General features: G+C 36.9%; 1 protein-coding gene across 2 annotated transcripts in view; it reads left to right on the forward strand.

Annotated features, from left to right (window-relative positions):
* Positions 1-14,958, forward strand: part of Bicc1 (BicC family RNA binding protein 1) — a 274,950-nt gene that overhangs the window by 232,012 nt on the left and 27,980 nt on the right. For both annotated transcript variants that reach the window (XM_076834425.1, XM_076834426.1), the window contains exons 4-10: positions 4,889-4,968; positions 6,877-7,035; positions 8,229-8,282; positions 8,802-8,996; positions 9,223-9,474; positions 12,301-12,432; positions 14,725-14,911. In XM_076834425.1, coding sequence (XP_076690540.1) covers positions 4,889-4,968; positions 6,877-7,035; positions 8,229-8,282; positions 8,802-8,996; positions 9,223-9,474; positions 12,301-12,432; positions 14,725-14,911 — 1,059 coding nt within the window. The remainder of the gene's footprint in view (positions 1-4,888; positions 4,969-6,876; positions 7,036-8,228; positions 8,283-8,801; positions 8,997-9,222; positions 9,475-12,300; positions 12,433-14,724; positions 14,912-14,958) is intronic.

A 14,958-nucleotide genomic window follows, 5' to 3' on the forward strand; every position in this document is an offset into this window, starting at 1 on the left:
TAGCCATCTAATATGTTTATCTAATACATCATATTTATTTTTCTCTGCCCTTGTTACACTTGATAATTTTAAAGACCACTTCCCAGCCCCACCCCCCACTCCCACTGATTCAGTTCCTAGAGTCAGTTTGGTGTTAAGTGTTGGTGACTGATGTGTGTACACATGTGCTTGTTTTTGTGTTCATTGGTAATTTATTTCTTGGTCACTAGATGGTGCTCTTTTACTTTGAAATAAAGTCCATTCTATCGAGGCTTTTGCTTTTTATCCGTTTATTGTTCAGTTGATGCAGAGATGATAAACAGATTTTTCCTTAAACTGGGATCTAAGGCTTCCTGGTACATAGGAATTTTAATGTGATTATCTAACCTGTAAAATAGGAGGTTTACAGGTTATCATGCCAATCAGTACTTACCCTTTATTGTGTGTGTGTGAGAGAGAAAAATACTTATATAGAAGTATTTTGTCATGTGGCCAGTACGTAGAGATTACAGTTAAAAATTCTCATATGATTTAATCTCCAGTTTCATATTCTTGGTTAAGAATATCTTGGGAAACCACGTATTTCAGCAGGTGCTGAGGCAGGTGTGATGTGCAGGCCAGGTTTGAGAAGACTGGGTTCACCTCAGACCAGTGCTATATTAACACATTTTCAGGGTGGATTAGTGTCAGTGTCAGCCAGCAGAAATGCAAACCTTAAGATCGAAAAATTGGAAATTCATACGTTGTAGAATGAAACTTCACCCTTATCTCTACCCTGCACAAAACTCAAAGTGGACCAAAGACCTAGGCATTAGACCAGAGACCCTGCAGCTGCTAGAAGAAAATGTAGACCCAACACTCCAACATGTCAGCACAGGAACCAACTTCCTTAACAAGATTTCTAAAGCAAAAGAAGTAAAATCAAAAGTTAATAAATGGGATGGCATTAAATTAAAAAGTTTCTTCACAGCAAAGGAACCAATCAAAAGTGTGAACAGAGAGCCTACAGAAAGTGAGAAAAATCTTTCTCACCTGTTTCTCAGATAGGGCATTAATCTCCAGGATATAAAAGAACTCAAAAAAACTTAACACCAAAAAACCCCAAATCACCCAATCAATAAATGGGCAAAGGAACTAAACAGATAACTTCTGAAAAGAAGAAATATGAATGCTCAACAGATATATGAAAAATGTTCAAAATATCTAGAAATTATGAAACTGTAAATTAAAACTACACTGAGATTTTATCTCACTCCAGGCATAATGGCAATTATCAAGAATAAAAGTAACAATAAATGTTGGAAAGAATGTGGGGAAAAGAGTACTGTTTTAGTCAGCTTTTTTGCTGCTGTGACTAAAAGACTGGGAAAGAAATATTTTAGAGGAAGAAAACTTTATTTAGGGTTTCACGACTTCAGAGGTCTCAGTTCATAGAGAACTGGCTCCATTCTTTGGGGTTCAAGATGAGGCAGGATATCATGGCAAAAAGTATGGTGGAGGGAAGCAGATCACATGATGATCTTGAAGCAGAGAGACTCCACTCACCAAAAACCAAATTTATACCCCAAAGGTGGGCCCACAATGACCCACCTTCTCCATCCGTACCCTACCTGCCTTTAGTTACCACTCAGTTAATCCCATCAGGGGATTCATTCACTGATTGGGTCAAGGTTCCCATAACCCAATCATTTCTTCTCTAAACCACCACCTTGTGTTGTCTTGTACTTGAGCCTTTGGGAGGCATATCACATCCAAACCATAACATATACACGCATACATTGTTGTTGGGATGGCAAATTGGTGCAACCACTCTGAAATAACAAGAATGGAACCATCTTATGACCCATTCCACTCCTCCATGTATATTCAAGGGATTTAAAATCAGCATACTGCAGTGACATAGCCACATCAATGTTTATATCCGCACGATCCACAGTAGCCAAGCTACAGAGCCAATCTAGGTGCCCTTCAGTAGATGAAAGGATAAATAAAATGTATATATACACACTCAGTGAAGTATTACTTAGACATAAGGAATGACTCTATAGCATTTGCTGATAAATTGATGGAACTGGAAATTATCATCCTAGGTAAAATAAGCCAGTCCCCAAAAGTCAAAGGTCTAATGTTTTCTCTGATATGCAAAAGCTAATCCAAAATAAGGGGTGTTGGATTTGGAAAAACAAAAAAGAATCATCATCATCATCATCATCAGTGGAGTAGAAAAAAGAGAATGAAGGGAAGGGGTGGAGGGATGCGATAGGGAAAGACAGTGGAATGAATCTGACCTAACTTTCCTCTGTACACATATGAATATACCATAGTGAATCTCAGCATCATATACATTCACAAGACCCCCCCAAAAAAAATAGCTATGAGTAAATAGAAAGATCAGTAGAATAGAAGGGAGCCAAGAGGGGAAGGAAAGGGGAATACTGGGGACTGAATTAGAATGAATTATATTACATGTTTTTATAATTATGTCAAAATGAATCCTATTGTTATGTATAATTAAAAGAACCAATAAATTAAAAAATACAAAATTAAATAAATTAAAATGTAGGGAAAAAAAAAAGAAAAGCAGACCCAAGTTGAGGTTCATCATTTTGAAGGCAGATAACTTTTTATATAAATATTGTCTGGAGGAATTACAATGAGCATCATAAGAATTGTGGACGTAGGGAAAAAGTATCCATCATATTATAGAGAGAAGGCCAGCCTGTCCTTGTTAGCATGCAGGAGGGGACAAGCATTGTGAATAAGAGGTCATATTACAGGTTCTCTTCTAACTTGTGGTGGTTGGCCATCCGTTGTGCCCTATTTTTAGGCTCCTTTATTGATAACACCTGATATTTAAACATTTTAGAAAGTTTTGAACAGTGTTAAGATCTTTAATCATCATGATATCCCTGGGACAGGGCAGTTGTCAGAGGAGGGATTTAAAAACAGGATAAAGAGTGGTACCTAGGCCAAGAGCAACCATCAGGAGACACAGTCCAGGGAGTGGGCAGGGGCTGGAGATGATGGTGCTGATTCAAGCACAGCTGCTGGGATGTATCCCGCAAAGGCCAGAGCATTCCTGAACTCTGAAGCTTCATGGGACACTGCTCTTAACTATGATTTCACCATCTTGACCCTAAGAATAACCCATTAGCTGTAAGAAAATGTTCTTCCCTTCCCCTTCCTTCTTTCTCATTGCCCAATTGCACCTTAAGAATATGGTGGGCTTTTCCCAGCGGCTCGGAGGCTGAGGCAGAAAGACAGCAAGTCCAATGCCAACCTCAGCAAAAGTGAGGCGCTAAGCAACTCAGTAAGACCTTGTCTCTAAATAAAATAGAAAATAGAGCTGGGGATGTGGCTCAGTGGCTAAGTGCCCCTGAGTTCAGTTCCCAGGACCTGCCCCCATCCCCCCGCCAAAAAAAAAAGTATGGTGGGCTTAGCCTGACATTGATTTTTCTATGGACTGGGATAGGGAGATCACAATACAGGGGAAATATGTGTTGTGTAGTTAGAATCCCCACCTAATAATTCTGGTTCCTTATCCTAGAAAATTAATGCTTTAGAAGAATTAAAGGACTCAGGCAGAACTGTGTGTGAATTCTGAAAGGTACTCAGTAAACATTCACTGAGTACAGGACATAAAGGACTTAGCAAAGAAGTCAGTATGTTGTAGGTATCAAGAGGGTTAGGTTGTCAATGATGTTGATAGTTACAATAAATTTTCGATTATTCAGCTGTATCACTGATGCTATTAAGTAGAGAACTTTCTGCTTGCCTCAGAATGGCCTTGGTCTGCATCAGGCTGACCTGTAAGGTAACAGAACACCCAGATTTCTCAAGGACTTGAAAACCTAGTTAGAGAATTAAAGAGCTCATCTCTGTACTGGGGCTTTTGTCTCCTTCTGCCTGGAAAATTCCAGCTGCCCCAACTGTCTCACCTCTTTTATGACTTTACTCAGATCTTATTTCTGAGTCCTGAACGCTCCTCTCCCCTTCCCATAGCTGGTACTCCTGATCCCTTTGTCTTGCTTTCCTCACCCCACCTCTTTTTTTATAATTTATATTTTAATATATTAAAGAATGTATTTGGGGTTTTTGCTTGTTTTTTTTTTTTTTTACTTCTTTCACAAAGTGCCTCAAGTTCTCTATGTTGATAGGGATCTTTTTCTTCCCCGACATATTTCCTGGTGCCTGGAGCAGTGCCTGGTGCAGGATAGATATTTAGAAAACATTTGTCAAATGAGTGAATGCTTTCCTATATAAAATTCACTAATAAAGAATAGACACAGCAAATATTAGTCACTTGGTAAGAATTCTGGATAAGTAGTAAATATTTTTTTAATGAAAATTAAGGTCCCCTCCCCACCTCTGTTAACCCTAACTCTGAGGATGTCTTCTAAATTGGCCCATAGTTTAAAGTGTGGATCCAGAGTTGGAAGACATTTTAACGACCAAGTCTCTGAGTGAGGGGTTCTCTGGGGACAATTTACTAAATCACTTTATGCCTTAGGTTTTTTTTTTTAACTAACAAAGGTGTGGTATGGATTCAAGAAATGTATTCAAACCCTTAGAATATACCCCAAATATAGCAAGAGCTCGATTAACAAGCTAAATTTATAAGTGACTCATTTTCTTACAAATAATTATGGAATTTCCTTTGCAGTTATATACTTACTTTGCAAAAAAGAAAATTAAATTAAATGGCCTAGCCAGTTTTCAGAAGGCAAAAAGCCACAGATTAAATGCACAATTTGTGCATTTTCCATGTGCTCATTTGTATTACAGTGATAACACTCTTATAGTGATGCAAATATTGTAAAATCTCATTTTTTATGTTGCAACAGTTTCAATACAGAGTTTGGGAAAGTTGGAGAATTTCCCATGAGCCTTTGTTTCTGGTTTCTTATAGATCCCCATATTAAGGTTTCTGGAAAGAAAGAAGATGTTAAAGAAGCCAAGGAAATGATCATGTCTGTCTTAGACACAAAAGTAAGTGAATATTAAGGACACTCAGATGTCATGCCGTTATGAAAGAACCATGTGGAGAAGAAAACCAGGAGAAAGGAATGGTGGGTTTTAAAATAAACACATGTGATTCTACAGTGGATATAAAGTTCTGTTTAATATTTGAATAGGTTCACCATGCTGGGAAATTGAATAACATTTCTAAATACCCATAACATACATACACACTTACGTATGTGGATCAGTGTATGTGTGTGCATATGTACGTACTATTTTTAGAAAGAGACGTTGATGCTGGTTAATATAGTGTACGATATACATTGTGGGTAGCTGGGAGAGGTGGACCACACCTGTTATCACAGTGACTTGGGAAGCTGAGGCAGGAGGACCAGAAGTTCAAGGCCAGCCTTGGCAACTTAGACCCTATCTTAAAATAAAAAAACGAAAAGTTCTGGAATGTAGTTCAGTAATAAAGCACCCATGGGTTCAGCCCGCATTCATTCCCCATAAAGAAAGAAAACTATTATAGGAGTAGCATCTTGGTCTTTACCATTCCACTAGGCAATCACAATGAATCTTCTTTGTATAGCTGTGTATTTAGTGTGATAGCATGAAAGTTGATGCCTGCGCTTGTGCAGGTGTGTTTTCTTTCTTCTGCAAGATACATATAGAGAGGTATCCAGGATATTGAAATACATGAACATTTTTACTCATCACATTACATGTCAGGTACTTCACTAAGCACTTTATATATTTTACAAATATTAGTTTCAGTTTCATAACTAACTTAGCACAGAGATAGTGGTTTGCACAAAATCCCCAAACTGGTAAGTGGAGAGGTGGGCTTTGTATCCAGGCTGCTGATTGTTTACCGCAGATTTTTTTTTTTTTTTTGCCACTTGGTATTTCATTTGTGAGGTCTCTGACCTGTTTTTCTTCTTTCTTTTGTTCTTCCATTAAAAAAATACTTTTAAGAATTATCTACCTTGTAATTACTAAATATTTTAGAATAGTCTCCAAAAAAGTGTGATGTTTTACTGTGTTTTGAAGGTTAAACTGAAAGAATTAAGCTTAAAAATCAAAATAATTAATGGATATAGATTGAAAATTACCAATATTTTTAATGTCTTATTAGACTTCTTATTAAGGACTGTTAAGCCATAGTTTTGTAAATACAAATTGGTTTCATGTTGGTTTTTATAGTTTTACAACATCCATCTACCCAAAATTAAGTATATTGATTTCAGTATGACCACTATGTATTTATTCTTCATGTCCTGGAATTTTACATTTTGTTTTAATATAATTAATCTACTCAGTGTTCATTTACTTAAGCCATTTTGCTGTCACAGGTCTATGCTTTGTGATTTCTTCCTCTCCTTTCTTCCCTCTAGGAAGAGGAATATATTTTACAAAGTTCAGCATACAGCAACATAGAAGTTGTGAAAACAAAACTATTACTCACAGTTTATTTCTAGTTTTTTGTTCTCTTGGTTTTATATTCCTCTAATATGCATATCTTTAATCTTGTAATTATGTTTTCATCTATTTTTAGTTATCTGAATTAAATGTTTCATGAATAATGTCTTTGAAGAACAAATGAGTAATTTATCTATAATTGTAGCTGACTTTATGTTGGTTTCCCAAAAAAAATTATCTTGGTAAAGAATATATCTGTCTATTCTGACAAATTTGTCTAAAAATGAAAAATTTTTTATTTAGCTAAAGAGAAATTTATGGATTGAGCATTTTAGATTGAGATGATTTTATTAAGGGATCTGTATTAGGTCACTTTTGTTAATACCAAAAGCATCAAGTCCCTGGTACCCCCCACCCCCCCAGACCCACACACACACACAAAAGACAGTGTTTAGAGAGTAGTCGTTCCTTCCTTTTTCATGCATCAAGAAATAATACATTGTTTTCATGTAGAGCAATCGGGTCACATTGAAGATGGATGTTTCACATACCGAGCACTCACACGTGATTGGCAAAGGTGGCAACAACATCAAAAAAGTGATGGAAGAAACGGGGTGTCACATCCACTTTCCAGATTCCAACAGGAATAACCAAGCAGAGAAAAGCAACCAGGTGATTCATCTTCCCGCGTGAACTTTTATGGAATGAATTACAGCCTTCATTTTCAATATGCATATCCTTTTTGAGAAATGAGAGCAAAAGATGTAACCCTGTAGATGATGTGCAATATAGATTGTAGAACCCCTGCAAAGAGACTGAAGGTGCTATGTCTTTTGGAGGATGAATCGTAGGTAGATCCTAAACTCCTGATCTCTAAATGGCTATAGTATCAGAGAGGGATTTGATGGTCATAAAATAGAGCCCGTAAGAAAAGGCTGAGAGAACCTGTCAGTCAGGAGAGGGTGTGGAAGTTTACCTAGTCCAGGACCTATCCATTCTCTGTAAAAACCCAGAAGTGGGTCTTCAGGGCTACTCACATCACCTTCTGAGAGAGAGTGCATGAGAGCTTCACTTATGAACACTGGCCGAATTATGTATCAAGTTCACATACACTTTTTGTGATTCTTCTGTTTGGAACTCACCTGTTCATATGTGAGCATTTTCAATACCCAAAGAACAGGTAGTGTAAATTGTGTTATATGTAAGCATTATCTTTTCTAAGCTAATTACAAGACTAGAAACTGTTAGCACTGATGGCAACAATGGATGTATGCATAAGGTACTAGATAATCAAAAGCCATGATAAAAGGCAAGCATATCATTCAAATTGTCTAACAGCTGCTATGGCATGGCCATCAGCCCTTAGAGCTGTGTTCTGGAGCTCCTGTTCTCTCACCCCAGTGCGAGACTAATGCTTTAGTTGATGGATCATGGGAAGGCTCGGGCATCCCAGGGGAAAGCTGGAAGAATTGTGTTGGACCAGTGATTATTTACCAGCTGGTATGGGAGAAGTTCAGATTTTAAGAACTTAGTGCAGCCATATCTGATATGCAAAGAGTTTAAACGAGAGAGAAAGATGCCATGGACAAGAATTATTATAAAGATGGCTTCACGGGGGCCATGAAGATTTAGGTAAGTCCAAGGGATGATTTAGATCAGTTGACATACATCATCTGAGATCTCATTAAAATGCAAATTCTGGTTAAGCAGATCTGGGTTGGGGCCTGAAATCTGTTATTTTTAATGAGCTCCCAACTAATGTTAATGCTCTTTGTCCCTGGATCACACTTTGAGTAACAAGTGGATAACTAGAAAAGCAGATGTGAGCTTGATTAAAATACATTAAACTGTATTTTCTTTTGCAGGTATCTATAGCAGGACAACCAGCAGGAGTAGAATCTGCCAGAGTTAGAATTCGGGTAACTATATATTACTCGTTCATATGGTAAATCCATGTCAGCAACAGTTGCATTATAATGCTTTAAAATATCAGACTTTACCATTTTATAACCAAATCATATTTTGTAAGTAGGAAATAGTGGCAATAGTTGTTTTCATGTGCTTTATGGCATCTGCTACCTTATTTTTTACCATAGATGTTTTATTATCAGTATTTAAAAAATGAAGTTCTATGTTAACTCATAAACTGTTTTCTATTGAAAATGTATCTCTGAGATGTTTTGAATTCATCTGGCTCAGTTTCCTTTATGATTTTTAAATGGTCCTATAGAGGCTTAAGGAAAAATGCCACAGTTAGTGTGAGTCACAAGCTCTAAGGTTTCATAAAAGGTTTCTTCCATTTAAAATATTATATATAGTCAACCTAAGCTTATGTCTACCATCAAAGAAATTTATGTTTTTAAATCCATCTTCAGAAAAGAACAAAGGAATCATAATGCTTTAACTGTCTGCTTGGGGTTCTCATAATTTTGTTTTAGGAGCTGCTTCCTCTGGTGCTGATGTTTGAGTTACCAATTGCTGGAATTCTTCAACCCGTTCCTGATCCTAATTCCCCCTCTATTCAGCACATATCACAAACGTACAACATATCAGTATCATTTAAACAGCGTTCCCGAATGTATGGTGCTACTGTCATAGTACGAGGGTCTCAGAATAACACGAGTGCTGTGAAGGTAAATGACTTAGATTATTCTCGTAATTATAAAATTATAAATCATGCAAGTTTTATTTTTAAAGGATATAAGACTAATTTGTTTTCCAGAATTTTCCTTTGTATTACATTTGGATTTATAGAACGTGCTATATTTTTCCATAGCTGATAGAAGTACAGCAGGCTCTTATCCTACACGTGGGCAGCTATGTTTTATATGATAATTTCCCTCCCATCCTTTCTACCAGGAAGGAACTGCCATGCTGTTAGAACATCTTGCTGGGAGCTTAGCATCCGCTATTCCTGTGAGCACGCAATTAGACATTGCAGCCCAACATCATCTCTTTATGATGGGTCGAAATGGGAGCAACATCAAACATATCATGCAGAGAACGGGTGCTCAAATCCACTTTCCTGATCCCAGTAATCCACAGAAGAAATCCACTGTCTACCTCCAGGGCACCATTGAGTCTGTTTGTCTTGCAAGGCAATATCTCATGGTAAGGTTCCTGAAATTAGTGTTGTAATTTTTTATTTAATTTCTTTGGATACAGGGTTTGTTGTTGTACTACTTACTCTGCTAATTTGATGTTTAAGAAAGCACTTTGGAAGGCTGGTCAAATAGAATAGTTTCTTGGTAAAAGGAATTAAAGAATAAGGTTCATGGCTTCTCAGTAAGCTCAATTTCATTATGTAGGTGATTTTCTTGCAGTGTTATTTTTATCTTAGTCTGAACACAGAAAAGATCACAATGAAATAATTGATTATGTTTTATGGCATAGATGGTAGATGATTATTTTGTGACATGTAGTTTTGGTACACCTTTTCACTTGACAAGAATTTCTTCTGTTGAAGCAGAAAAATAAAAATACTATTTAAGTTTCATCCTCAAAGACACCATGTTTGGAAACCTGGCACCTTTGTACATTTTATAAATTTCTAATATTATTAAATACAATTAATTTAAGCCATGAATTTTAGTGTTACTTATTGAAGAAAAACAACAGAGCTATATTAATTTATACTGCTTCTGATTTGTAATTTACAGTATTTCCCTTCTTCTGTAGGTTAATGTTTAGTAACAAAATGGATGAATACATTATCCTTGTTAACATCTGCACTGTTATCATTACTCTTCAAATTTTCTTCTTTTCAAGTTCTAGATTTTTTTTTTAGTTCAGTGAAAGTTTTCAAGCATTCAGTGCAGTTATGATTCACTTTCATACTTCAGTCACACCTATGATTGCACAAGATTGGAAGAAGAGAGGGAAAAATTAAAAAGGTTTACTTGTATTTTAGTTACCTTTTTATTTAGTACCATCCTGAAAAATACTTTTATCCATGAACAAAAATTTAAAATTTGTTCCAATTAGTTATACATGCATTTTGACACATCATACATAAATGGAGTATGACTTCTCATTCTTCTGGTTGTACATGATGTGGAATTACACTGGTCATGCAGTCACATATGCACATAGAGTAATAATGTCCAATTCATTCTACTATCTTTACTATCCCCATACACCCTCCTCTTTCTTTACTCCCCTCTGCCTAATCCAAAATACCTCTATTCTTCCCTAGCCACCCCCAACTCCATCTTACTGTAAATTAGCATCTGCATATCAGAGAAAATATTTGGCCTTTGATTTTATGGGACTGGCTTATTTCACTTAGCATAATATTCTCCAGCTCCATCCATTTACCCTGCAAATGCCATTATTTCATTCCTCTTTAAGGCTGAGTAATATTCCATTGTTTATATGCCACATTTTCTTTGTTGATCTGTTGAAGGGCATTTAGGTTGGTTCCACAATTTGGCTATTGTGACTGAGCTGCTATGAACATTGATGTGTCTATGTTACTGCAGTATGCTGGTTCTAAGTCTTTTGGGTATAGATTGAGGAATGGGATAGTTTTCTAAGGAATCTCCATATTGATCTCCACAATGTTTGCCCCAGTTTTACCCACCAGCAGTGTATGAGTGAAACTTTTCACCCACATCCTCACCAACATTTTTTCTCAAAAATTGCCATTCTGACTCGAGTGAGATGAAGTCTCAGTGTAGTTTTGATTTGCATTTTTCTAATTGCTCAAGATGTTGAACATTTTTTTCATATATTTGTTGATGGATTGTATTTCTTCTTTTTTGAAGTGTCTATTCAATTCCTTAGCCCATTTATTGATTGGGTTACTTGTTTTCTTGGCGTTGAGTATTTTGAGTTCTTTATGTAATCTGGAGATTAATGCTCTGTCTGAGTTGCATGTGGTAAAAATTTTCTTTAATCCTCTACGTTTAACATTAGCTTCTGTTGGTACATGTGTACCAAATCCTGTAACCAGCAGGCGAGCGCTGAATGGTAACCTGCACATCAGAAAACAAAGTTACATAGTTCCTAAACTCCTTAGATTAGGGTCCAGAAGGAAAGCATCAGAGGAAAAGAAATCTAAATAAAACTGCAGTGCTAAATTGGGAACTGTTGAAGGAGAAATAGCAGTTACAGTTCACTACAGGAAGGAGACAGGCAAGTAGCAGTAGCAGAAGGCAAGTAGGACTTGGTTGGTAAAGAAGCCTCTGATTCCAGCAGCTTGGGAGGCTGAGGCAGGAGGATTACAAGTTTAAAGCCAGCTTCCACAAAAGTGAGGTGCTAAACAACTCGGTGAGAACCTGTCTCTGAATAAAATACAAAATAGGGCTGGGGATGGGGCTCAGTGGTTGAGTGCTCCTGAGTTCAATCCCCAATACCCCCTACCCCCCCGAAAAAAAAAGGAAGCATCCTCTGATGAGTTAAGATTCTAAAACTTGAAGGGATGATGACAAACTACCCTGGCCTGGAGAAAGGGGCAGATTTTGAGGCAGGACAAGCAAGACCAGACTCAAAATGTGGGGCTCTTTAAGTGCCAGTGCTTGCTTAGCTTTCAGGATGCAGTAAAAGCCACTACTTTTATGTTGTTAAGCCAAGACATAAGATTAGTACCCTTGATGTGGCTGAGAATCTCATTTCTGCCACTAACAAATCTAAAGTCAGAGAATGAAGGAATTTTCCAAAGTGGAGAGTGGGTAAAAATAAATAAATAAAAATTAAAAAAATTCAGGACCCAAACCAGGAACTTAAGGTATATAATTTTGTAATCCAAAAAATAATTTTCTCCCCCTCAACATTATTCCCACACTAGCCCTCCAAACTATGTGAAGATATATAATTTAGCTTTAATACTTTGGTTTATTCTTTAAATCTATAAAATATTGTATTATTTGTAGGCATGTTGAATAATCAGGTATTGAAATTATTAACTCCTACACATCCTATTGTGATATTTTCTAGGGTTGTCTTCCTCTTGTGCTGATGTTTGATATGAAGGAAGAAATTGAAGTAGACCCACAGTTCATTGCTCAGTTGATGGAACAGCTTGATGTCTTTATCAGCATTAAACCAAAGCCAAAGCAGCCTAGCAAGGTTGGTTCAGTCTGGATCCAGGGAGTCATTCTGTACAGTTTTATTTTGCATACAAGAGTGTATTTAAATTTACATGGAACTAATACTCTCATATGTGTTATTATCTACGTAGTGATAACAATATTGATTTGTAACACCATTATTGGTTATTATTTTCTTTATGTATTTGTTGGTTTTTATAGTCCATTTTTTGTAACCATTATTTTTCTATAAATACATGTGAAGGAAAGAGAAAACCCTTAGCTTGCAATCTGGTAACTTTAAAGCGTTCCATAGTTGCCATAGTTGGTTAGACTGTGTGTGTGTGTGTGTGTGTGTGTGTGTGTATGTGTGTGTGTGTGTGTGTACATATCCTAAGCAATTAAAAAATAAGAGCATTTATTATATGCCAGCCACAGTGCCAGCCCTAACGATTTAAAGAACACTTGCCATTCTTTTTGATAAAGACTTTAACAAGAGTCTTTAGCCTTCTTGTAACCTTTTGTCTAAGACGTTTCAAAAACTCTGTAATTTCATATAGGGTAAAAATTTAATGAAAAAAATGTTACACTTACGTGCTAGTGAGAATGTGAGGAAACAGCAACGTTCCTACATTAATGTGAAAATTAGCAGAGCCATTTGCAGAACAGTTTGAGACCTGATCACACCTGATCACACTCAGAATACTGATTGCTACTTGCAGGCATTGCACCTCTAGTTCCACACACTGAAAACACATTTACACCAGAGGTCAAATACAATGATGCTGTTTGAAAAGAAAATCATAAATTGCATGACAGCATGTACTAAATGGTACGTGGTTCTTGCATGAATGTGCATGTATGATTTTCTAAAGTGCAAAGCATCACCTGGAAGGGTCACAGCAAATTCACAATGAGATGCCTTTGGACTAGGAGCTAGAAGAATGGAATTATGAAACAAGGGGAAGGAATGCTGTGCGCAGTTTCAACAGTCAGAAACAAATAAGTTTTATTTAGGGTGCTAAATACAGAGATGCTGTATCAAGTTTGGTTTTCTATATTTTAAAGAAATATCCTGATAAAAGGATTTATAAAATGTAACTGTGTTAAGTTTATGGAAAGTTTAGAAAAAATATTTAATTCCTGAACTGAATTGAGTTCCCTAACTTACTATAGTAGATAACACCAAATGGTTGTGCCTTCCAGTTTTTAATTTCTAAACTGTAAACATTATCATATATGTATAATTGTTTATATATAATATATATTGTGTAATTTTGTATATATAAATACTATAATATTTATTATCCAACTGAAGAAAAATAATCATACCTTCTTCAAAAGAAAACTTTAGAGAAAAAGCCCTGATTCTAAGTGAACTTGATATAGTGAGTTGACATTTAGATAACAGGACATTAATTTTATGTGTTGTGAAGCTTCATGCTTGACTGATCTGAGTTAACTAGAATTAGTAGAGCTACCAGGACTAAAAGGTAAAGGCTTGAAGAGATATTCAAGGACGTGTGCTTATAAAGATGGACAGGCACAAGAATTCCAGGAGTTCAGGAAGAAATGGGCAGGTATCAGGGAAAAATAGATTGCCAATCAGAACTTGGAAACCTTACAGCATCCCCTGGCCATTTAATTTCACTTGCCTGGCCTGACTCCAACTACTGCTTTAACTACTTTCTCAGCCACAAATTTTCTTTACTCTCCATCGGAACCTTTCCCCTTTGGGTTCACATTTCCAGTTTTCTAGATGAGTCCATTGAGGGGGAGGAAAGATTTGTAATTTTCTTTTACCATGAGCTCAGTGAGGGGGAGTGGTACCTCAAGGTCAGTCAACTCATCCACTATAAATATCAGACATAATTGACTATGCAGTCTGTATGTTGTGACAAGTTGGACTTGGTTTGTAAAGATAAGGTAAAGCCGGGAGAGCGTTAAGGTAAAGAAGAGAGGCTGTGCAGAGGGTCTGGAGTTCCAGTCCTCTTGCTGTCCTCTGCAGCTGTGCCATGACCTTCACCAATTCACTTAACTCACTGAATGTGAACAATGATCCCACCTCATAAGGTTTTGGTGAGAACTGGAACATTTGTGCAGCTTCCCTCAGTGCCTGGAACACAGGACACATGCAATACAGGGTAACTAACATTTTCAGCTTTACCAAAGTTAAGAAATGAGTGTTTAGGATTTGCAGTTGATTTTAAAGTGGCGTTAACATATCCCCTGAGTGGAATTATTAGCATACCCACTTTCCACCTTCCCTTCCCCCATTCATTGTAGACTTCTTGCATGTCACTTTTTTTCCCCCCATTATGTGTTTTCATAGTCTGTGATTGTGAAAAGTGTTGAGCGAAATGCCTTAAATATGTATGAAGCAAGGAAATGTCTCCTCGGACTTGAAAGCAGTGGGGTTACCATAGCAACCAGTTCATCCCCAGCATCCTGCCCTGCCGGCCTGGCATGTCCCAGCCTGGATATCTTAGCTTCAGCAGGCCTCGGACTCACTGGACTAGGTATAAAATTTATTATTACAGTGCTTCTCAGTCACTGGGGAAATGCT

The sequence above is a fragment of the Callospermophilus lateralis genome, chromosome 15, assembly GCF_048772815.1.
Source record: "Callospermophilus lateralis isolate mCalLat2 chromosome 15, mCalLat2.hap1, whole genome shotgun sequence".
Classification (NCBI taxonomy): Eukaryota; Metazoa; Chordata; class Mammalia; order Rodentia; family Sciuridae; genus Callospermophilus; species Callospermophilus lateralis.